The sequence below is a fragment of the Chiloscyllium plagiosum genome, unplaced genomic scaffold (assembly GCF_037043375.1).
Source record: "Chiloscyllium plagiosum isolate Xiang-an unplaced genomic scaffold, Cpla_swu_hap1 HiC_scaffold_1, whole genome shotgun sequence".
Classification (NCBI taxonomy): Eukaryota; Metazoa; Chordata; class Chondrichthyes; order Orectolobiformes; family Hemiscylliidae; genus Chiloscyllium; species Chiloscyllium plagiosum.
Window position 1 is genome coordinate 181,407,742 of NW_028270139.1, and position 23,830 is coordinate 181,431,571.

Sequence of the window (23,830 nt, forward strand, 5' to 3'; positions counted from 1 at the left end):
TAAAAAACGGGGTAGACCATTTAGGACAGACATGAGGAGAAACATCTTCACCCAGAGAGTGGTGGCTGTGTGGAATGCTCTGCCCCAGAGAGCAGTGGAGGCCCAGTCTCTGGATTCATTTAAGAAAGTGTTGGATAGAGCTCTCAAGGATAGTGAAATCAAGGGTTATGGAGATAAGGCAGGAACAGGATACTGATTGAGGATGATCAGCCATGATCATATTGAATGGCGGTGCAGGCTCGAAGGGCAGAATGGCCTAGTCCTGCACCTATTACCTCTTTAAATGTCTACCGCTGCTTGCTTACTGTCATTCCTGCTAAGCTATTTGCCCAGGAGGAGGCTGGAAGAACACAGCAAGCCAAGCAGCATCAGCAGGTGGAGAAGACAATGTTTAAAGTGTACTGAAATGTTGACTTCTCCACCTCCTGGATCTGCCTGGCTTGCTGTGATCTTCCAGCCTCCTGCTTGTCTACTTTGGATTCCAGCATCAGCAGTTTATTTTTGTCTCAAACTATTTGCCCACTCCACTCTAACCAGCTCCATCTACATTTCATTGTAATTCCTTTTATTTAAATTTAATATAGTTTGAGCCACGATGACCTAATATCTGCTAGCTCATTTAAACTGCAGTTATGGATGATGCAATCTGTGATTGGTATGAATTTTATATGTTGAGTACCTGAGACTTCAAAGTTAATTCAAGACGGCTGCTTAAGTATTTATGTAAGATGTTCTCTTTCTCCCAGCAGGTACAAATTTGAATGCCTTTTGAGCGTCAATAAAATAACACTCAGATGTGTTAATCTGAAAGATCTGGCAAATTGAATTGAAGGAAAGTTATAATGTCTGCACCATGACATCACATAAATTTCAGTCTGCATTGTCACTTTGTATTCTATCTTTGAAGATAGTTAAGCAGAATTGATCAGTATGAGAAACCATCCTGTTCATGCACAGTATATTCAATGTACACGTGGGGTTTTTTGAGGAATGGCCTCTTTGGACCTACCCTACCGCTGTCCAAGATGTGGTGAACACAAGCGTTTTCGAAGTCTGTCTTCGTTGCGAGCCCATCTGGAATATAATCACACATACGAGACACTTTACGTGCTTTCTAAGTCCAACAGTGTTTGTGATGCCAGTGTTGTGTCTTCAGGAGTTGACAAGTCCATTCTGATACCTACGTCCTGTAAAGAAATATTTGAAAGCACCTCATTCAGGGGTAAAGAACAAAGATATTTGTATGACTTACAGTGTGGGGAGGATTTACCACTTGGTTCCACCTGTTACTTCCCTGAGGTTGAGGTTCCAGTTAACGATATACTCATGAGAAAGGCAGTGACATCTGCTGCTCCTCCGGCTGCTCTAGCTGCAGCAGCAGTGGATGCTGTTTATGAGGAAGGCCTGGCTCGATTAAAGATTCAAGCGCTTGAGAAGCTTGACTTAAATGAACGTCTAGAGAAGCTGTCAGAGGAAGTGGAGCAGAAAATCACAGCTCGAGTAGACAAACTTCAGACAGAACTTGAGAAAAAGAGTTCTGAGTTGGAGAAAGCCAAACAGGAAAGTGTGAAGTTGAGTCAAGAAAAGCAAGACCTTGAAGAAAAGGCCTCCGAGTTATCACGCCAGGTCGATGTGAGTGTTGAGATGCTGGCTACATTGAAACAAGATTTGGTGCAGAAGGACCAAGAACTTGCCAGGAAACAACAGTAAGTATATGTGTTGTGGTCCAGAATGTTACAAAGAATCGCAAAAATTCATTCATAGTTTTTCTGTTATTTTAAAAAGAACATAGAACAATACAGCACAGGCCCTTCAGCCCTTGATGTTGTGCTGACCTTTTGTCCTACTCTAAGATCAGACTAACCTACATACCCTTCATTGTACTATCGTCCATGTGCCTATCCAAGAGTCACGTAAATGTCCCTAATGTATCTCACTGTACTTGTGACAGATATTTCTGCCATGGGGAAAAGTCTCTGGCTATCAACTCTATCTATGCCTCATTATCTTGAACATCTGTATCAAGTCACCTCTCATCCTTCTTTGCTTCAGTAAGAAAACTCCTAACTCCCTCAACATTTCTTCATAAGACATGCCCTCCAGTCCAGGCAGCATCCTGCTAAATCTCCTCTGCACCCTCTCTAAAGCGTCCACATCCTTCCTATAATGAGGCGACCAGAACTGAACACAGTATTCCAAGTATGGTCTAACCAGGGCTTGAAAGAGCTGCAGCATAACCTCATGTCTCTTAAACTCAATCCCCCTGTTTAGGCCACTCTTGGAACACAATTCTGGTTTTCCTGCTATAGGAAGGATGTTGTGAAGTTTGAAAGGGTTCAGAAAAGATTTACAAGGATTTTGCCAGGGTTGGAAGGTTTGAACTGTAAGGAGAGACTCGGGTTGTTAAGAAGGCATACAGCGTGTTAGCTTTTATTGGTAGAGGGATTGGGTTCGGAGCCATGATGCAGCTGTATAAAGTTGGTGTGGCTGCACTTGGAGTATTGTGTACAGGTCTGGTCACTGCATTATATGAAGGATGTAGAAGCATTGGAAGGGGTTGCAGAGGAGATTTACTCGGATGTTTCCTGGTATGGAGGGAAGATTTTATGAGGAAAGGCTGAGGGACTTGAGGCTGTTTTCGTTAGAGAGAAGAAGGTTATGAAGTGACTTAATAGAGACGTACAAGATGATCAGAGGATTAAATAGGGTGGACAGTGAGAGCCTATTTCCTTGGATGGTGATGGCTAGCACAAGGGGGCATAGCTTTAAATTGAGGGGTAATAAATATAGGACAGATGTCAGAGGTAGGTCCTTTACTCAGAGAGTAGTAGTAGTAGTAGTAGGGAATGCCCTGCTGCAACAGTAGTAGACTCACCAAATTTAATGGCATTTAAATGGTCATTAGATAAATTGGATGGCACGGTGGTTCAGTGGTTAGCATTGCTGCCTCACAGCACCAAGGTCCCAGGTTCGATTCCAGCCTCAGGTGACTGTCTGTGTGGAGTTTGCACATTCTCCCTGTGTCTGCGTGGGTTTCCTCCGGGTGCTCCAGTTTCCTCCCACAGTCCAAAGATATGTGGGTTAGGTGAATTGGACATGCTAAATTGCCTGCAGTGTTAGGTGCATTAGTCGGAGGGAAATGGGTCTGGTTGGGTTCCTCTTCAGAGGGTCGGTGTGGACTGGTTGGGCCAAAGGGCCTGTTTCCACACTGTAGGGAATCGAATCTAATCTAATCTAAATATATGGATCATAATGGAAATGTATAGGTTAGATGGGCTTCAGATCGATTTCACAGGTCAGTGCAATATTGAGGGCCAAAGGGCCTGTACTGCGAACTATTGTTCTATGTTCTATGTAATGAACGCCAACACTCCATATGTCTTCTTAACAACCCCACGAGCCTGAGTGGCAACTTTGAGAGACCTATGGACATGGATACCAAGATCCCTCTGTTCCTCCATACTGCCAAGAATCTTACCTTTCACCCATGTATTCTGCTTTCAGATTCGACCTTCAAAAGTGAATGACTTCACACTTTTTCAGGTTGAACTCCACCTGACACTTATCACCCAGTTCTGCATCTCTTCAATGTCTTGTTGCAACCTACAACAGCCCTCCACACTATCCACAACACCACCAACCGTCATGTCATCAGCAAACTTGCTAACCCACCCTTCCATTTACTTATCCAAGTCGTTTATAAAAAGAGCAGAACTAATCCCTGCAGAACACCACCTATCACTGAGCTCCCGGCTCTACCACCATCTTCTGTCTTCAATGGGCCAGCCAATTCTGCATCCAGCAGCCAGATTTCTCTATATCCCATGCTTCCTTACTTTATGAATGAGCCTACCGTGGGGAACCTTATCAAATGTCTTGCTAAAATCAATATACACTACATCCACTTCTCTACTTCTTCAATGTGTTTTGTCACACCTCAAAGAATTCAGTAAGGTTTGTGAGACATAACCTGCCCCTCACATGCTATCTCTAATCAAACTATCGTTTTCCATGTAATCATATATCCTGTCTCTCAGAATCCTCTCCAACACTTTGCACACTACTGACATAAGACTGACTGGTCTGTAATTCCCAGGACTACCTCTATTCCCTGTCTTGAACAAGGGAATAGTCCAACAGGTTTAATTGGAAGCACTAGCTTTCAGAGTGCTGCTCCTTCATCAGCATTCCGAAAGCTAGTGCTTCCAAATAAACCTGTTGGACTATAGCCTGGTGTTGTGTGATTTTTAACTTTGTGCACCCTAATCCAACACCAGCATCTCCAAATCACGTTGAACAAGGGAGTGAAGTTTGCCACCCTCCAATCATCTGGTACTACTCCACTGGACAGTGAGGAGGCAAAGATCATTGCTAAAGAAGTGGTAATCTCTTGCCTGGCTTCCTGCAGTAACCTAGGGTATAACCCGTCTGGCCAGGGTGTATATCTATCCTTATGTTTTTTAAATTTCTCAGCACGTCCTCCTTCCTAACATCAACCTGTTCTGGCATATCAGTCTGTTTCCTCCTCAACCTTAAGTAAGCTTCCTTCTTTCTCTTGACCAGATGTTCCATATCCTTCGTCATCCAAGGTTCTTTTACCCTCCCATCCCTTCCTTGTCTCAGTGGGTCAAACCTATCCAGCATGATCAGCAAGTGCTCCCTAAACAACCTCCACATTTCTGTCACGCATTCCCCGAGAACATCTGTTCCCAATTTATGCTGAACAGTTCCTGCCTAATAGCATTGTAATTCCCCCTCCCCGAAGTAAGTACTTTCCCATAAAGCTCCCAATAAAGTGACTGCTCCTTTCTGATTTCTGACTTCCACCCATACTGACTCAGTAGACAAACCCTCCTCAACGATCTCTCTTTCTGCAACTGTGCACCCCCCATTCCTTTTGAAACATCTAAACCCTGGAACTTCCAACAATTATTCCTGCTCCTGTGATATTCAAGTCTTTGTAATGGCCACAACATCATAGTTCGAAGTACTGATCCATCTGAGTTCATCACCCTTACTCCTGATACTATTGCATTAAAATAGACACACTTCAACCCATGACACTGACTGCACCTTTGCCCTATCGAGTGCCTGTCCCTCCTCACAGACTCTCTGCATTGCTGTATCTGGTTGTTCACTATCTACTCCATCATTTGATCTGTAGTTCAGGTTCCCTTCCCCCTGTCAATCCAGTTTAAACCCTCCCAAAGAGTTCTAGCAAACTTCCCATCCAGGATATTGCTGCCCCTCCTGTTCAAGTGCAACCTGTCCTTCTTGTACAGGTCCCACCTTCCCTAGACCTATCCCAGTGATCCACATATATGAAGCTCTCCCTCCCACAGCAGCCCTGCAGCCACGTGTTCATCTGCACTGGCTCCCTATTCTTAGCCTCACTAGCACGTGGCACTGGTAGCAATCCTGAGATTACTACTCTGCTTGTCCTGCCTTCTAGCTTCCACATAACTCCCTATGTTCTCTTTTCAGGTCCTCTTCCATTTCCTTACCTAGGTCATTGGTACTGATGTGTACCCTCTTCCTTAAGAATCCTGTAGACTCGATCTGAGACATCCCTGACTTTGGCATCTGGAGTCTTGCTGGTGACCACAGAATCTCCTGTCTGTCCCTCTCATGATTGAATCTCCTGTCACTACTGTTCTCCTATTCTCCCCCCTTTCCTTCTCAGTTATTGAGCCAGGCTCAGTGCCCGAAATCTGGCTGCTGTGGCTTTGCCTTCTTAGGTTGTGCCCCCCCAACAGTATCCGAAATGGTATGCTTCCAAGATGTGGGTATCACTGGCTAGACTAGCATCTATTGCCCAACCCTACATGTTTTTGAAAAGGTAGTATAGAGTTAACTCTTGAACCACTGCAGCCCATGTGTTTGTAAGTAGACCCACGATGCTGTTAGAGGCATAGAGTTTTTAAAGGAGGAAAAAGGCCCTCTGGTCGAGCACGTCCATGCTGGTCACCAAACATTTATTGATTCTTATCACATTTTCCAGCATTAGCCCCCAGCCTTATATGCAATGGCATTTCAAGTACTCATCTAAGTAGTTCTTAAATGAAATGAAATGAAAGAAAGGTTCATATAACACCACACCATCCTAGATGGTTAATGGTTAGCTGGGAGTTTGGGACTGATTAATTTGGAAACAACATCATCAATATTTGAAATAAACATAGTACAAAAGGAAAGGGCGGCTCAGTGGTTAGCGCTGCTGTCTTACACTAGGAACCTGGATTCCATCCTTGGGCAACTATCTGTGTGGACTTTGCATATTCTACCTGTGCCTGTGTGGGTTTCCTCCAGATGCTCCAAATTCCTCCCACAATCCAAAGATGTTCAGGTTAGGTGAATCGGCCATGCTAAATTGCCCTAGTGACAGGAGATTCAATCATGAGAGGGACAGACAGGAGATCCTGTGGTCACCAGCAAAGATCGTATGAGGAAAGGCTGAGGCACTTGGGGTTGTTTTCATTGGAGAAAAGAAGGTTTAGGGGTGACTTGATAGAGGTGTATAAGATGATTAGGGGTTTAGATAGGGTCGACAGTGAGAATCTTTTTCCTCGTATGGAGTCAGCTATTACAAGGGGGCATAGCTTTAAATTAAGGGGGGGTAGGTATAGGACAGATGTTAGGGGTAGGTTCTTTACTCAGCGAGTCGTGAGTTCATGGAATGCCCTGCCAGTAGCAGTGGTGGACTCTCCCTCATTATGGGCATTTAAGCGGGCATTGGATAGGCATATGGAGGATAGTGGGCTAGTGTAGGTTAGGTGGGCTTGGATCGGCGCAACATCGAGGGCCGAAGGGCCTGTACTGCGCTGTATTCTTCTATGTTCTATGTTCTATGTTCTAAGACTCCAGATGCCAAAGTCAGGGATGTCTCAGATCGAGTCTACAGGATTCTTAAGGAAGAGGGAGAGCAACCAGAAGTCGAGGTACAAATCGGTACCGCATACTAAGTATCTAGGGATGTGCAGGCTAGGTGGATTAGCCATAGGAAATGCAGGGTTACAGGCACAAGTTGGGGAGGTTAGAGTCCGGGTGAGATACTGTTCGGAGAGTCGGCTTGGATTCGATGGGCCAAATGGCCTGCTTCTAAGCTGTAGGGATTCTATGTTTCTATGAGTTCCTCAAACTAAATGAGAAGTCAGGAGATTTTTCAAGATGTATAGTTTCTTTAAGAAATTTGTCTCAAACTTTAGCTGAACAACTATTGTCGATAAAAGTCGTGGTTTGGAGATGCTGGTATTGGACTGGGGTGTACAAAGTTAAAAATCACAAAAAACCAGGTTATAGTCCAACAGGTTTAATTGAAAGCACTAGCTTTCAGAACGACGCTCCTTCATCCAGGTGGTTGTGGAGGGCTCAGTTGTCAGGCACAGAATTTATAGCAAAAGTTTACAGTGTGATGTAACTGAAATTATACATTGAAAAATACCTTGATTGTCTGCTGAGTCTTTCATCTGTTCGAATATCATGATAGTTTCACTTCTTTCATGTGTAAATCACAAAACTTTTTTTTAAAAGTTGCATTCTCAGGTTCCAATTAAATCTGTTGGACGATGACCTGGTGTTGTGTGATTTTTAACATTGTCAATAAAAATAGGGAAGTCTTGTTTAAACTATACAAAGCACTAGTTGGACCACAGCTGGATAGTCTTGGCTCCCTTATCTACTTGATAGAGTTCACTAGTTTGATCCAGGGTATGGAGGGATTTTTTTTATGAAGAGAGGTTGAGTAGGTTGGATTCATTGGAGACTAGACCTTATTCAAACATATAAGATTCTTAGGGTCTTGACAGCCACATCTTCTTGACAGTCACTATCTCCATCACCCCCACGTTGATCTATCTGTTGCATTCTCAGCTACCTTTCCCCAGGCCCACTCCACTCCCATTTATCCACGCTGTTGGCATCATGCTGCATTGCAGATGGCTGGTTTGCAAAACAGAGTGACACCAACAACACTGATTCAATTCCTACACTGGTTGAGGTTACCCTGAGATCCCTCCTCAATCTCTCCCTTCCCCTCACGTGGTGTGATAACCCTCATGTGAAACCACCACCAGTCATAGAGTCATAGAATTATACAGCATGGAAACAGATCCTTAGGCCCAACTCATCTGCGCTGACCAGGTACCCTAAATTGATCTAGTCCCATTTCCCAGCATTTGGTCCATATCCCTCTAAGCCCTTCCTCCAGGCCATTCGGCTACAACACGCATTTTGTTAATGCGAATTCGCTGTAGTATGATTGACGAATTGGGATACAGTTTCCAAAACATGTACCTTTAAAATGTGTTGGCTGTCATGCAATTACATTGCCAACATTTTAAGCGCTATTTCTAAATCACGATTTTTCAATAATGCCATGTTGCACAAGAATGCAACATTGCATTATAGGAGAACTACCTGTATTCATGCATCCATCCAGATGCCTTTTAAATGTTGTATTGTTATCTTTCTCTAATGAGTTAGTGATACTATGACGATGACCTAATATCTAACTATCAGCTGTCAATTCACCATTGAATATATTTAAAGTTCAGTTAGAAAAGAAAAATGTAGAGCTATCATTGACATGTTTGAATGCTCATCAGTAGAACTTGCTAAGAATTGGAATCATTTGCTTGGTTTTGTGATTCAATATACTTCTTTCCCCTATTGATTTTTGCAGGGAAGTGTCACAGATTGATCAGTTCTTACAAGAGACAGCAGCACGTGAAGCAAATGCAAAAGTTCGCCTGCAGCAATTTATAGAGGAACTTCTGGACAGAGCAGACAGGGCTGAAAAGCAGCTAATGGTGATCAGTAGTTGTGGTACGACACCTAATGGCAGTCTGGGAAGGAGCAGCAACCCTGGGGCAAGAACTAGCAGAGAACAGGTACTTGTACGTTATTAGCAATTGGCAATGCTGCCTGAGATTCAATTGATAAATGGAAACACGTAATTTTTTTGATTGTTCACTTGTGGATTATGTGCCTTATAAACTATTAAAGGCAAGATGTTAAGCAGGGAAAGAGTAGGACTCATTAGGGACCAAAGTGACAACCTATGTGTAAAGCCACAGCATATTAAAAAGGTGTTAAATGAATCCTTCTCTTTGGTCTTCATTCTGGGAAATGGAAAACAGAATTCAGGAAAGGGGATTGTGAGAAACTTTTACATTTTAAAATAGGAAATGGAAAGGTATTGAAGGCTCTGTTGAACAAATTCCCTGGCTCGGATTAATTGCATCACAGGCTGCTTTGGGAGGAAAGGCAGGAAATTGCAGGGGCTGTGACACAAATCTTTAATTCCATGGGGGAAATGCCAGAGGACTGGAGAATGGTTACTTTTCAAGAAGGGTGGTGGAGATGAACCGGGAAATTGCAGACTAGTTCAGTACTAGTGAAATTATGAGAGAAAAGTCTGAAGGAAAGAGTTAATATCCACTTAGAAAGCATGGGTAAAGTAGGGACAGTCAGCGTGGCTTTGTCAGAGGAAGGTCATGCCTAACAAATTTGTTAGAATTTTTCAAATATGTGATCAGGTGTGTGGATGGCGGGTGTTTGGTTGATGTAGTTTATATGGATTTTAGCAAAGTTTTTGACAAGGAGACTGATTGAGAAGGTTAAAGCACATGGAATTTAAGGAAATGTAATGAGATGGATCAGAAACTGGCCCAATAATAGGACACAAACTATTAAAGGTTAATAGTTTGTGGGCGGCACGGTGGCACAGTGGTTAGCACTGCTGCCTCACAGCGCCAGAGACCCGGGTTCAACTCCCGCCTCAGGCGACTCTCTGTGTGGAGTTTGCACATTCTCCCCGTGTCTGCGTGGGTTTCCTCCGGGTGCTCCGGTTTCCTCCCACAGTCCAAAAATGTGCAGGTTAGGTGAATTGGCCATGCTAAATTGCCCGTAGTGTTAGGTGAAGGGGTAAACGTAGGAGTATGGGTCTGGGTGGTATACGCTTCGGCGGGTCGGTGTGGACTTGTTGGGCCGAAAGGCCTGTTTCCACACTGTAACTAATCTAATCTAAACAAACAGTAATTGTATTGGCTATTCGAGTGACTGAAGGTAAGTTGAACTGACTCCACAGAGGCCAGTATCCCATCATCAAGTCACCCTTTATTTACACATGTACAGTCTTTGACACTGATCCAGCTCCTCAGAGCCAGCTCTCGGAGTGAACAAGATATCTGACACTTCTTTTTTATCTGTCAGCCAGGGCTCCTTGATTCGACCAATTAACAACCCCAATCGGGGAACTCATATTCTGTGAAGTCCACCTGGCTAACTTTGTTATGCTCACTACACCCACCCCTCTGAGTCCGAGCTGGTTTTTCTTTCTTGTAGCACCTCCAGGCCAGGTTCCTCCAACTCTGCCTTTGTTACAGGCAGCATGTCTTGTATAGAAGGTCGCCTCTTGGGCCAGAGCATCTCAGAAGAAATGCATTCTCCTCTTCAGGCAGCAAGGGTGTTGAGGCAGCAACATCCGCTGTACACACCTCTGATTCCAAGGCATCAACAACGCTTGGTAGAGAGGGAGAACCAATAGGTTCTGGAAAAGTCAGAAGGGCTGTCGAGGACGGGCACAGTTTGCTCCTGCACTGTTTGCAGGTTTGCAGCTTTCATATGGTCGATGTGCTTGTTCAGGATCTTTGCATCTTCAAATGTCACTGACTCTGACCTCACATCGGACAAGTGTTTGGTGCAGAAAAGTGCAGCCAGTCAGGCAGCATCAGAGGAGCAAGAGAGTTGACATTTCGAGCATAAGCCCTTCATCAGGAATGCCGGGGTGGCTCATAGGGGCTGAGAGTTAAATGGGAGGGTTGTGGGGCTGGGAGGGGAAGGTAGCTGGGAGTGTGATAGGTAGATGAAGGTGAGGTTGAAGTTGATAGGTTGGAGCGGATAGATGGGGAAGAAGGTGGACAGGTAGGACAAGTCAAGAAGGTTGTGCTGAGTTGGAAGGTTGGATCTGGGATAAGGTGGGGGGGAGGGGAGATGAGGAAACTGGTGAAATCCACATTGATCCCGTGTGGTTGGATGGTCCCAAGGTGGAAGATGAGGCATTCTTCCTCCAGGCATTGGGTGGCTAGAGTTTGGTGGTGGAGGAGGCCCAGGACTTGCATGTCCTTGTGGAGTGTGAGGGTGAGTTAAAGTGTTTGGCCACAAGGTGGTGGAATTGCTTAGTGCGTGTGTCCCAGAGATATTCTCTGAAATAATCCACGAGTTGGTGTCCTGTCTCCCCATTGTCGAGGAGAACACGTTGAGAGCAACAGACACAGTAGATGTTGTGTGTGGATGTACAGGTAAATCTCTGTTGGATGTGGAATGATCCTTTTGGGCCATGGATTGGGATGAGGGGGGAGTTGTGGGCGCAGGTTTTGCACTTCTTGCGGTGGGAGGGGAAGGTGCCAGGAGTGGGGTGTGAGTTGGTTGGGGGGCATGGACCTAACAAGGGAGTCGCGAAGGGAATAGTCTTTGCAGAACACAGATAGGGATGGGGAGGGGAATGTATCCATAGTGGTAGGGTCTGTTTATGGGTAGCGGAAGCTATCAATGTGGATTTCACCAGTTTCCTCATTTCCCCTTCCTCATCTTATCCCAGATCCAACTTTCCAACTCATACTGACCTTTTGAACAGTTCACCTCTCTTTTCCGCCCTCCTCTCCTACCTACCACCTTCACCCCCACCTTCAGCTCCCTACCGAATTCTCAGCTACCTTCCCCCAGCTCCAGCCCCCTCCCATTTATCCCTCAAGCTCCTTGGGCAACCCCCTCATTCCTGATGAAGGGTTTATGCTCGAAATGTCGACTCTCTTGCGGCCTGACTGGCTGTGCTTTTCCAGCACCATACTCTTTGACTCTGACGTCACATCAACCATGCCTCTTATCCAAGCAGGGCCATTTCCGCAGTTCTTAAACCAAACTTCATCCCCTGGAGTAAACTGTCGCTTAGCGGAGTCTTGCATCCGACATTCGTGTTCCTGATGCCTTTCCACAACCACCACCACCACATCCTCCCGACCCTCAAGTTCTGAGAAGGTCGAGTTTAATCTGTGTGGAGTCTTCTCCCCAGGGGCAATTCTGCTGTAGTTGCATGAAAGATGATCCTGTAATCAAGCAAGGACACTTTGGTATCAAGTAAAGCTGTAGTCTGTTTCTTTAAGTCTGCCTTCAAAGTTTGGACAGCTCTTTCTGCCAGACCATTGGATGATGGATGGTATGGAGCTGTCCTTATTTGTTGAATACCAGAAATGCTTAAACTCCCTGCTGGTAGACGATGGCCCATTATCTGTGGCCAACACTTCTGGGAGTCTATGTGTTGCAAAAGATACGCGCAATTTTTCTATCGTCGTCATTGTGTTTGACGAATGAACTCTATGCACGTCCAGCCATTTTGAGTGGACATCCATAATGACTAAGAACATGAGTCCATGAAAGGAACTGCATAGTCGATGTGTAACTGAGTCCAGGGTTCAGCTGGCCATTCCCACCAATATAGTGGAGTTGCTGGTGATAACTTTTGTCTTTGTTGGCACTCTGAGCACAGCTCCACCAATGCAGTTATGTTTGCATCCTATCCTGGCCAACAGACATAACTTCTCATCAGTGTCTTCATTTTGGAAACCCATGGATGATCCTGGTGGAGTTGAGCCTGTATCTGGCAGTGACCTTTGCTCAGGATAATCACCCTTGCTCTCCTTAATAATATGCTGTCCTGTAATGTGATCTGGTCTCTCTGGGTCCAAAAATGTGTCAATTCTGGTTGTGATGGCCCATCACCACTATTAGGAGAAAGTGAGGACTGCAGATGCTGGAGATCAGAGTCAAGATTGTGGTGCTGGAAAAGCACAGCAGGTCAGACAGCGTCCTGTTCCTCGGATGCTGCCTGACCTGCTGTGCTTTTCCAGCATCACTGCCTTTAGTTTTGCCAGGACTTGTCCAAAGTCTGATATTCTGGATTAGTGGTGCTGGAAGAGCACAGCAGTTCAGGCAGCATCCATGGAGCTTCGAAATCGACATTTCGGGCAAAAGCCCTTCATCAGGAATAAAGGCAGAGAGCCTGAAGCGTGGAGAGATAAGCTAGAGGAGGGTGGCGGTGGGGAGAAAGTAGCATAGAGTACAATGGGTGAGTGGGGGAGGGGATGAAGGTGATAGGTCAGGGAGGAGAGGGTGGGGTGGATAGGTGGAAAAGGAGATAGGAAGGTAGGACAAGTCCGGACAAGTCATGGGGACAGTGCTGAGCTGGAAGTTTGAAACTAGGATGAGGTGGGGGAAGGGGAAATGAGGAAGCTGTTGAAGTCCACATTGATGCCCTGGGGTTGAAGTGTTCCGAGGCGGAAGATGAGGCGTTCTTCCTCCAGGCGTCTAATGGTGAGGGAGCGGCGGTGAAGGAGGCCCAGGACCTCCATGTCCTCGGCAGAGTGGGAGGGGGAGTTGAAATGTTGGGCCATGGGGCGCTATGGTTGATTGGTGCGGGTGTCCCAGAGATGTTCCCTAAAGCGCTCTGCTAGGAGGCATCCAGTCTCCCCAATGTAGAGGAGACCGCATCGGGAGCAACGGATACAATAGATGATATTAGTGGATGTGCAGGTAAAACTTTGATGGATGTGGAAGGCTCCTTTAGGGCCTTGGATAGAGGAGAGGGAGGAGGTGTGGGCGCAGGTTTTATAGTTCCTGCGGTGGCAGGGGAAAGTGCCAGATGGGAGGGTGGGTCGTAGGGGGGTGTGGACCTGACCAGGTAGTCACGGAGGGAACAATCTTTGCGGAAGGCGGAAAGGGGTGGGGTGGGAAATATATCCCTGGTGGTGGGGTCTGTTTGGAGGTGGCGGAAATTTCGGCGGATGATTTGGTTTATGCGAAGGTTAGTAGGGTGGAAGGTGAGCACCAGGGGCGTTCTGTCCTTGTTGCGGTTGGAGGGGTGGGGTCTGAGGGCGGAGGTGCGGGATGTGGACGAGATGCGTTGGAGGGCATCTTTAACCACGTGGGAAGGGAAATTGCAGTCTCTAAAGAAGGAGGCCATCTGGTGTGTTCAGTGGTGGAACTGGTCCTCCTGGGAGCAGATACGACGGAGGCGGAGGATTTGGGAATACGGGATGGCATTTTTGCAAGAGGTAGGGTGGGAAGAGGTGTAATCCAGGTAGCTGTGGGAGTCGGTGGGTTTGTAGAAAATGTCAGTGTCAAGTCGGTCGTCACTGATGGAGATGGAGAGGTCCAGGAATGGGAGGGAGGTGTCAGAGATGGTCCAGGTAAATTTAAGGTCAGGGTGGAATGTGTTGGTGAAGTTGATGAATTGCTCAACCTCCTCGCGGGAGCACGAGGTGGCGCCAATGCAGTCATCAATGTAGCGGAGGAAGAGGTGGGGAGTGGTGCCGGTGTAATTACGGAAGATCAACTGTTCTACGTAGTAAAATTAACGAGGTAAAAACAATGACTGCAGATGCTGGAAACCAGATTCTGGATCAGTGGTGCTGGAAGAGCACAGCAATTCAGGCAGCATCCGAGGACAGGCAAAATCGACGTTTCGGGCAAAAGCCCTTCATCAGGAATAAAGGCAGAGAGCCTGAAGCATGGAGAGATAAGCTAGAGGAGGGTGGGGGTGGGGATAGAGTGGCATAGAGTACAATAGGTCAGTGGGGGAGGAGATGAAGGTGATAAGTCAGGGAGGAGAGGGTGGAGTGGATAGGTGGAAAAGGATCTGGGCAGGTCGGACAAGTCCAGACAAGTCAAGGGGATCGTGTTGCTGGAGGTTAGAAACTAGGATGAGATGGGGGAAGGGGAAATGAGGAAGCTATTGAAATCCACATTGATGCCCTGGGGTTGAAGTGTTCCAAGGTGGAAGATGAGGTGTTATTCCTCCAGGCGTCTGGTGGAGGGGGAGCAGCGGTGAAGGAGGCCCAGGACCTCCATGTCCTCGGCAGAGTGGGAGGGGGAGTTGAAATGTTGAGCCACGGTGCGATTTGGTTGATTGCTGTGGGTGTCTCGGAGATGTTCCCTAAAGCGCTCTGCTAGGAGGCGCCCAGTCTCCCCAATGTAGAGGAGACCGCATCGGGAGCAACGGATACAATAAATGATATTGTTGGATGTGTAGGTAAAACTTTGATGGATGTGGAAGGCTCCTTTAGGGCCTTGGATGGAGGTGAGGGAGGAGGTGTGGGCACAGGCTTTACAGTTCCTGCGGTGGCAGGGGAAACTGCCAGGATGGGAGGGTGGGTTGTAGGGGGGCGTGGACCTGACCAGGTAGTCACGGAGGGAACGGTCTTTGCGGAAGGCGGAGAGGGGTGGGGAGGGAAATATATTCCTGGTGGTGGGGTTTGTTTGGAGGTGGCGGAAATGTCGGCGGATGATTTGGTTTATGCGAAGGTTGGTAGGGTGGAAGGTGAGTACCAGGGGCGTTCTGTCCTTGTTGCGGTTGGAGGGGTTTGAGGGCGGAGGTGCGGGATGTGGACGAGATGCGTTGGAGGGCATCTTTAACCACGTGGGAAGGGAAATTGCGGTCTCTAAAGAAGGAGGCCATCTGGTGTGTTCTGTGGTGGAACTGCTCCTCCCGAGAGCAGATACGGCGGAGGCGGAGGAATTGGGAATACGGGATGGCATTTTTGCAAGAGGTAGGGTGGGAAGAGGTGTAATCCAGGTAGCTGTGGGAATCGGTGGGTTTGTAGAAAATGTCAGTGTCAAGTCGGTCGTCACTGATGGAGATGGAGAGGTCCAGGAATGGGAGGGAGGTGTCAGAGATGGTCCAGGTAAATTTAAGGTCAGGGTGGAATGTGTTGGTGAAGTTGATGAATTGCTCAACCGCCTCGCGGGAGCACGCGGTGGCGCCAATGCAGTCATCAATGTAGCGGAGGAAGAGGTGGGGAGTGGTGCCGGTGTAATTACGGAAGATCAACTGTTCTACGTAGCCAACAAAGAGACAGGCATAGCTGGGGCCCATACGTGTGCCCATGGCTACCCCTTTGGTCTGGAGGAAGTGGGAGGATTCAAAGGAGAAATTGTTAAGGGTGAGGACCAGTTCGGCCAAACGAATGAGAGCGTCGATGGAAGGGTACTGTTGGGGACGTCTGGAGAGGAAGAAGTGGAGGGCTTGGAGGCCCTGGTCATGGCGGATGGAGGTGCAGAGGGATTAGATATCCATGGTGAAGATGAGGCGTTGGGGGCCAGGGAAACGGAAGTTTTGGAGGAGGTGGAGGGCGTGGGTGGTGTCTCGAACGTATGTGGGGAGTTCCTGGACTAGGGGGGATAGGACAGTGTCGAGGTAGGTAGAGATAAGTTCAGTGGGGCAGGAGCATGCTGAGACAATGGGTCGGCCAGGGTGGTCAGGCTTGTGGATCTTGGGAAGGAGGTAGAACCGGGCAGTGCGGGGTTCCCGGACTATGAGGTTGGAAGCTGTGGGTGGGAGATCTCCTGAGGTGATGAGGTTCTGTATGGTCTGGGAGATGATGGTTTGGTGATGGGGGGTGGTGTCATGGTCGAGGGGGCAGTAGGAAGAGGTGTCCTCGAGTTGACGTTTGGCTTCAGCGATGTAGAGGTCAGTGCGCCAGACTACCACTGCGCCCCCTTTATCCGCTGGCTTGATGGTGAGGTTGGGATTGGAGCAGAGGGATTGGAGGGCTGCGCGTTGTGAGGGTGAGAGGTTGGAGTGGGGGAGGGAGATAGACAGGTTGAGGCGGTTAATGTCCTGGCGACAGTTGGAAATGAAAAGGTCGAGGGCAGGTAATAGGCCAGCGCGGGATGTCCAGGTGGATGCAGTGTGTTGGAGGTGAGCGGGAGTCCTGATTGTGAATGTAAGCTCGGAGGCGGAGGCGATGGAAGAATTGTTCGATGTCACGGCGTGTATTAAATTCATTGATGCGTGGACGGAGGGGGACGAAGGTGAGTCCTTTGCTGAGGACTGATCGTTCGTCCTCAGTGAGGGGGAGGTCTGGAGGGATGGTGAAAACTCGACAGGGCTGGGAGCTGGGATCTGGTGTGGGTGTAGAGCTGGGAGTGGGGGCGGAACCTGTAACTGGAGTGGGTGTGATGGTGGGGGGAATGGGGGTGGAGTCATGAGCAGGGGTAGTGTTCCCCTCGGGGTTCTGGGGGGTGGGGATAGTGACAGTGGGGTCTCTGGTGAGTGGCGCTGGTGGGGGTGGAAGTGGTGGTGAAAACGGCAATAGGGGTAGCGGAAGTCACTGAGCATGTGGCATCAGCGATGATGTGAGGGACAGAAGTGATGTCACGTGTGATGCATGAGGAATTGTGAGGGGTGGAAGTGGTTGTGGGAATGGCCATGATGGGGGCGGAAGTGACATCATCAATCAGCGTGGGGGTGGCAGCTGCATCAGCCGCATGGCTAATGGCGGAATAGGTTCCGCGGCGAGGGGAATCTTCTGGAATGTTTGAGGAGGGCTGGTTATGGAGGTTGGTGGATAAAAGTTTGTTGAACTTACAGTTTTTGATTTTTGAGATGGAATTGTAATACAGTTTGTTGAGAGTATGAGTTCTCCTGAGGATGTAGTACAGAGTCTGATATTGTCAATTGTGACTAGAAGCGTGTCCAGAAAATTTAAAACCATTACAGACTCTTCCAGTGGCAATACCACTGGTGGTGTGCCTGCCAGCAGAAAGCAGCTCAATGCATCCACATTTGCTACTTGGCCTCCCGGATGGTGTTCCAACTTGTAAACGTAGGGCATTTATTATTAGAGTCCGCTGCTGAATTCGGCCTGAAGCTATGGGCAGCACTGTCTTGTCCTCTTTAAGTAGACCTAGTTGGTGTTTGTGATCTGTTACTATTACACATTTACATTTGAAAAAGCATTGATGTAACTTCCTGACCATCAATAAGACTGCCAAACCTTCCTTCTCTATCTGAATGTATTTACACTCTGCACTAGCCCAGAGACCTGGATGCATACGCTATTGGGTGTTCCTTTCCATTAGCTCCACTGATGAGCAAATATTACCCTGATGCTGATGAGGAGGTATTGCGTATGTCAATTCCAGGTCTCATTGCCAACACCTTGAGAGGATGATAGCTGTTTCTTCACTTGCGTGAAAGTTATGTCTTGTCTGCGCAACGATTTCCAAGGCTGACCCATTTTTAAGAGATGGTGCAAAGGTACAAGGATGGAGGCCAAGTTTTGTATAAACTTTCTGGAATAATTCACCACATGAAGGAAACTCCTAAGCTCCGGTAACAGACGTGGGAACCAGGGCATCTTTGATCAGCCTCACTTTATCTTCCAACATGTGCAACCCAGTCCTGTTGACACTGTGGCTCAAATAGGTCACTTGGGATGCCTGAAACACACATTTTTCACTCCTGTGGCATTTGCTCACTTGGGAAAAATGTTTAAGGACTATGTCCAAGCTCTCTAAGGGCTCCTTATTGGTCTTCATTGTTAGTAGTACATCATTTAGATAAGTGGCGACCTGGGGTAAAATGATCCACTGAAAAATTGCACAGGCTGACGAAAGCCCAAATGCCAGTCTTGCTTACTGGTATAAACCCTTATGGGTATTGTTACATACTTCCAGGAATCCTCATCTAACTGCAATTAGAAGTATGCGTGGGTCAGGTCCAGCTTGTGAAGGACAGTCCCCCTGCCAGCTTTGTGTATAAATCCGCTATGCAAGGGAATGGGTGTTCATCCAACTGTGAATAGTGGTTTACAATTTGTTTAAAATCCCTGCAAAGGCAAACTGACATGTCAGCCTTTACAATCAGAATGACTTGTGTGGTCCATTCCACAAACTGGACTGTTATGATGATTCTTTTGCTTTCCAGCCTTCTGTTTTCTGCCTCGACTTCTGCCCGTAAGGCAAATGGCAAATTGCAGAATTGTGAAACTGCTTCCTGGTCAACATGTAAGGTGACCTCAGCTCCGTTGATGGTCCCTAGACCTTCTTGAAAAGCCTCCAGGTGTTTAATTAGGATTTCACTCAGGTAGCCATTTCTAATTGAAAAATCTTGAGCCAATCTAGGTGAATTTTTCTCAACCACTTTAGCCTCATCAAGCTTGTGCCCAAGCCTTTTACTACAATCACCGGTAACTGAACTGGCTCATAAGAGACTGGAACCGAAGTAGTACCCTTCCATCTGTCAAGGTTCCCTGGAATGGGGTCTCAGTTGAGTCGAGGTCTTACATAAACTTAAGAGTTGGAGTCCAGAGTGAATTTCGTTAAAGACTGCTTCTGCAATCACAGAAATAGGTCCTGATGAAGGATTTTGACACGAAACATTGACTTCCTTGTTCCCTGGATGATCTTCTGTGTATTCCAGCTTAACATTTATTGACATTGGCACTGAGACCGAGCTCCATTAGAACCAGGTAACCATTTAACCAGTCATTCATTTTGTTTGGTTCTGATTTGGATGTTGCTAAGCATTTTCACTGTTCCAAGCCAGATGTTGGTGGACTGTCTAAGGTGTATATTCTGTTAGATGCCGGCTTATGAGCTCTCTTAAATGATGTTACCAGGGTTGGAGGGTTTGAGCTTTAGGAAGAGGCTGAATGATCTGGGGCTATTTTCCCTGGAGCTTCAGAGGCTGAGGGGATGACCTCATAGAAGTTTATAAAAGTCATGAGAGACATTGATAGGATGCATTGTCAATGTCTTTTCCCCAGAGTAGGGGAGTCTGAAACTAAAAGGCATAGGTTTAAGGTAAGAGGGAAACGATTTAAAAGAGACCTCAGGAACATCTTTTCACACCGAAGGTGTAGCATATATGGAATGAGCTGCCAAAGGAGGTGGTAAAGGCTGATACAAAACATTTAAAAGGCATCTGGATAGGTACATGAATAAGAAGAGTTTAGAGGGATATGGGCCAAATGCTGACAAATGGGTGTGGATTTATTTTGGATATCTGGTTGGCATGGACTGAAGTGTCTGTTTCCATGCTGCACATTCTCTGTACGATGGGTTTGGGTTACAAGAAGATGGTCAGATGGACAGAACAGTGGCTGATGGCTTTGCTCTGCGAAGTGTGAGGTGATGCACTTTGGAAGAAACAACAAGATGAGTATTTAATGAATTACAGGACACTGTGTAGCTTAAAAGATTTTGGGGTAATTATTCACAGATCCCTGAATTTGGAAGAGCAAGTGAATAGGATAGTTAAGAAGATACATTGGACACATGTTTTCATGGCAAGTTGTGGCAGAGAGTATAAGAGCAAGGAGGTAATGTTTGAGTTGTACAGAGTTTTGGTCAGGCCACTGAAATACTGTGTGCACTTCTGGTCACCTCAGTACAGGAATATAGAACAAAAGAACATAATAAATAGGAGCAGGAGTAGGCCGCCTGGCCCTTTGTGTCTGCTCTGCCATTCAGTAAGATTATGGCTGTTCTTTTTGTGGCCTCAGCTCTACTTAGAGTCATAGAGATGTACAGCATGGAAACAGACCCTAGCAAATCTCCCTGCCAGTATACTAGTCCCCTTCCAATTTAGGTACAATTCGTCCTTCTTGTACAGGTCACTGCTACCCCAAAAGAGATTCCAGTGATCCAAAAATGTGAATCCTTCTCCCATACACCAGCTCCTCAGCCATGCATTCATCTGTTCTGTCCTCCTATTCCTGCCCTCACTAGCTCATAGCACCAGGAGTATTCCAGATATTACTACTCTCGAGGACCTCCTTTTTAAATTCCTGCCTAACTCAATCTTTTCCCTTCCTGTGGTAGCAATGTGGAGACTGACCTCTTGCTGGCCCCTCTCCCCCTTGAGAACATACTTACCTGCCCTCTCAATATAACCCTTATTCTCTTTACTTTTCAGAAAAATAAACTGTCTTAGCTTTAAAAACATTCAATGAAAAAGCGTCAAGTACTTCACCTGACATGGAATTTCACTAAAAGTGCACACAGTACTCCAGGTATGGCTTCACCAGCACATTATACAGCTGCAACATAACCTCCCTGCTTTTAAAGTCAACCCCTTTTGTAATGAAGGACAAAATTCCATTTGCTTTAATTACCTGTTGCACCTGCAGACCTACCTTCTGGTTGAAGAAGTTTCTTCTGAACTCAGTCTGAACTCTGCTCCCCCTAATTTTGAAGCTATGCCCTCTTTTCTTAGTTTCACCCACCAGTGGAAACATCTTCTCTACTTCTATTTTATGTTAGAACGTGGAGGTTGAACCGCTCTATTAATTAAAACCAAACATCCAGAAAAGCTCACCTTGCCACGTAATCTGTTAAAATGTGAGAGTGACAGAGAACTTTTAATTTCCACTATTAAAGAAAAATAACAATTTATCTTCCCAACTCTAATGCTGAACACTAAACAAAAACTATTAAAAGATTCAAGCCCCTTTTTTCCTTAACTACTTACTGTCAGACCCCAACTCTATAAAAATGCTGCTTCAATAACACAATAATTAAAGATTACATTAACTTAATCTCAAGATCACACAGTCTCTGTCTTAGAACACAAAAAAGTATAGCACAGAACAGGCCCTTCGGCCCACGACGTTGTGCCGAGGATTATTCCAAAACTAAATTAAAATAACCTAACCTACGCACCCCTCAATTCACTGCTGTCCATGTGCATGTCCAGCAGTCACTTAAAGGTCCCTAATGACTCTGCTTCCACCACCAGCACTGGCAATGCATTCCATGCATTCACAACTCTCTGCGTAAAGAATCTACCTCTAACGTCTCCTCTATACCTTACTCTTAATATCTTAAAACTATGACCCCTCGTGCCAGTCAATCCTGCCCTAGGCAAAAGTCTCTGGCTATTGACTGTATCCATGCCTCTCATTACCTTGCATACCTTGATCAGGTCACCTCTCTTCCTCCTTCTCTCCAACGAGAAAAATCCGAGTTTAGTGAACCTTTCTTCATAAGACAAGCCCTCCAGTCCAGTCCAGAGAGTGGGAGGGTTATAGAGAGAGAGAGTGGGAGGTGGCAGAGAGAGTGTGTGGGATGGGGTAGAGCGAGATTGTGGGAGGGGATATACAGAGAGAGAGAGAGTGAGTGGGAGGGGGTAGAGAGAGAAAGAGACAGAGAGAGGGGGTGGGTAAGAGAAAGTGGGAGGGGGTAAAGAGAGAGTGCGGGGGGTAGAGAGCGAGAGAGTGAGGGTGTGTGGTGAGAGGGAGAGTAAGTGGGAGAGGAATAGAGAGAGAGAGAGTGGGGGGAAGAGACAGTGTGGGCGGGATAAGAGAGCGAGAGAGATGAGAGAGTGTGAGTGAGAGGGTAGTAGAGAGAGAAAGTGGGAGGGGGTAGTGAGCAAGAGGCCATGGGAGCGGTGGAGAGAGAGAGTGAGTGAGAAGAAACCCACACAGACATAGGGAGAAGATGCAAACTCCATACAGTCACCTGACGCTGCAATTGACTGTGTGGAGGCCCCAGGCACTGTGAGGCAGCAGTGTTAACCACTGAGTCACCGTGTCGCCCTTGATAATTCTTCCTTGATAATAGATTCAAGCATTTCTCCACTGCAGAAGTTAAGCTAACCAGTCTGTAATTCCCCATCTTTTCTCTACCTCCTTTTTTAAACAGTTGTGTCACATTTGCTGTTTTCCAAACTGCCCCAGAGTCCTGCCAATTTTTAAAAATTACCACAAGTGCATTTGCTATTTCTCCTGCCATCTCCTTTAGTACCCTGGGATGCATTCCATCAGGGCCAGGAGACTTGACTAACCTTTAGCTCCATTAACTTGCCCAAAACTACCTCTTTCATGATAATGATTATTTCCAGGTCCTCATCTACATTTGTCTCCTTGTCAATTACTGGCATGTTATTCATGTCCTTCACTGTGAGACCGATACAAAATTCATGTTCAATACCTCAGCCATTTCCTCATATCCCATTACTGATTCCCCCTTCTCATCCTCTAAAGGACCAATGTCTACCTTAGCCACTCTTCTTCATTTTGTATACTTACAGAAACTTTTGCTATCTGTTCATGTCCTGAGCTAGTTTACTCTCATTGTATATCTTATTTTTTAACAGCTCTTTTTGTGGCTTTCTGTTGACCTTTAAAGTTTTCCCAATCTTCTAGTTTCCCGCTGGTCTTTGCCACTTTGTATGCCTCCTCTTTCAGTGGAGGTGCAGTTGTTGGACTGGGTTAGACAAGGTTAAAAAAAAATCAGACAACACCAGGTTATAGTCCAACAGGTTTATTTGAAAACATTAGCTTTTGGACCACTGCTCCTTCACCAGGTGCTACTCAGAGAGGAAGACCTTAGACACAGAATTTGTAAGGAAAAGATCAAAGTGTTATATCATCAATGCGAACAAATTGAACACACCAAAGATGACTCGTAAATTCTTAATCAGTGAGAATAGAGGTGCAGGTTTCAATTGATTAATGTACAAATCCCAGAATTTCTTTGAGGTCACTGCCCAGTGATAATTTAAGATTATCAGCCTAAAGGAGGTGACACCTCTGGTCAGACAATGTATTTCAGCAAAAGTGAGGACTGCAGATGCTGGAGATCAGAGTCTAGATTAGAGTGGTGCTAGAAAAGCACAACAGGTCAGGTAGCATCCGAGGAGCAGGAAAATCGACGTTTCAGGCAAAAGCCCTTCATCAGGAATGAGGGCAGTGAGCCTCCAGGGTGGAGAGACAAATGAGAGGGGGGTGGGGCTGGGGAGAAGGTAGCCAAGAGTACAACAGGTGGATGGAGGTGGGAATGAAGGTAATAGGTCAGAGAGGAGGATGGAGTGAATAGGTGGGAAGGAAGATTGGCAGGTAGGACAGGTCATGAGAATGGTGCTGAGCTGGAAGGTTGGAACTGGGGTAAGGTGGGGGAAGGGGAAATGAGGAAACTGGTGAAGTCCACATTGATGCCCTGGGGTTGAAGTGTTCCGAGGCAAAAGATGATGCATTCTTCCTCCAGGCGT

At 46.5% G+C, this 23,830-nt stretch overlaps 1 protein-coding gene across 6 annotated transcripts in view; it reads left to right on the plus strand.

Moving 5' to 3' along the window:
• Window positions 1-23,830, plus strand: part of fbxo41 (F-box protein 41) — a 249,303-nt gene that overhangs the window by 5,472 nt on the left and 220,001 nt on the right. For 5 of the 6 annotated variants that reach the window (XR_015758748.1, XR_015758740.1, XR_015758746.1 and 2 more), the window contains exons 2-3: window positions 747-1,706; window positions 8,681-8,888. Coding sequence is in view for 2 of the 6 variants with exons in the window: in XM_087992377.1 (XP_087848503.1) it covers window positions 991-1,706; window positions 8,681-8,888 (924 nt within the window). In the remaining 4 variants the exon portion in view is untranslated. The remainder of the gene's footprint in view (window positions 1-746; window positions 1,707-8,680; window positions 8,889-23,830) is intronic. The other variant, XM_087992385.1, reaches the window with a different exon arrangement.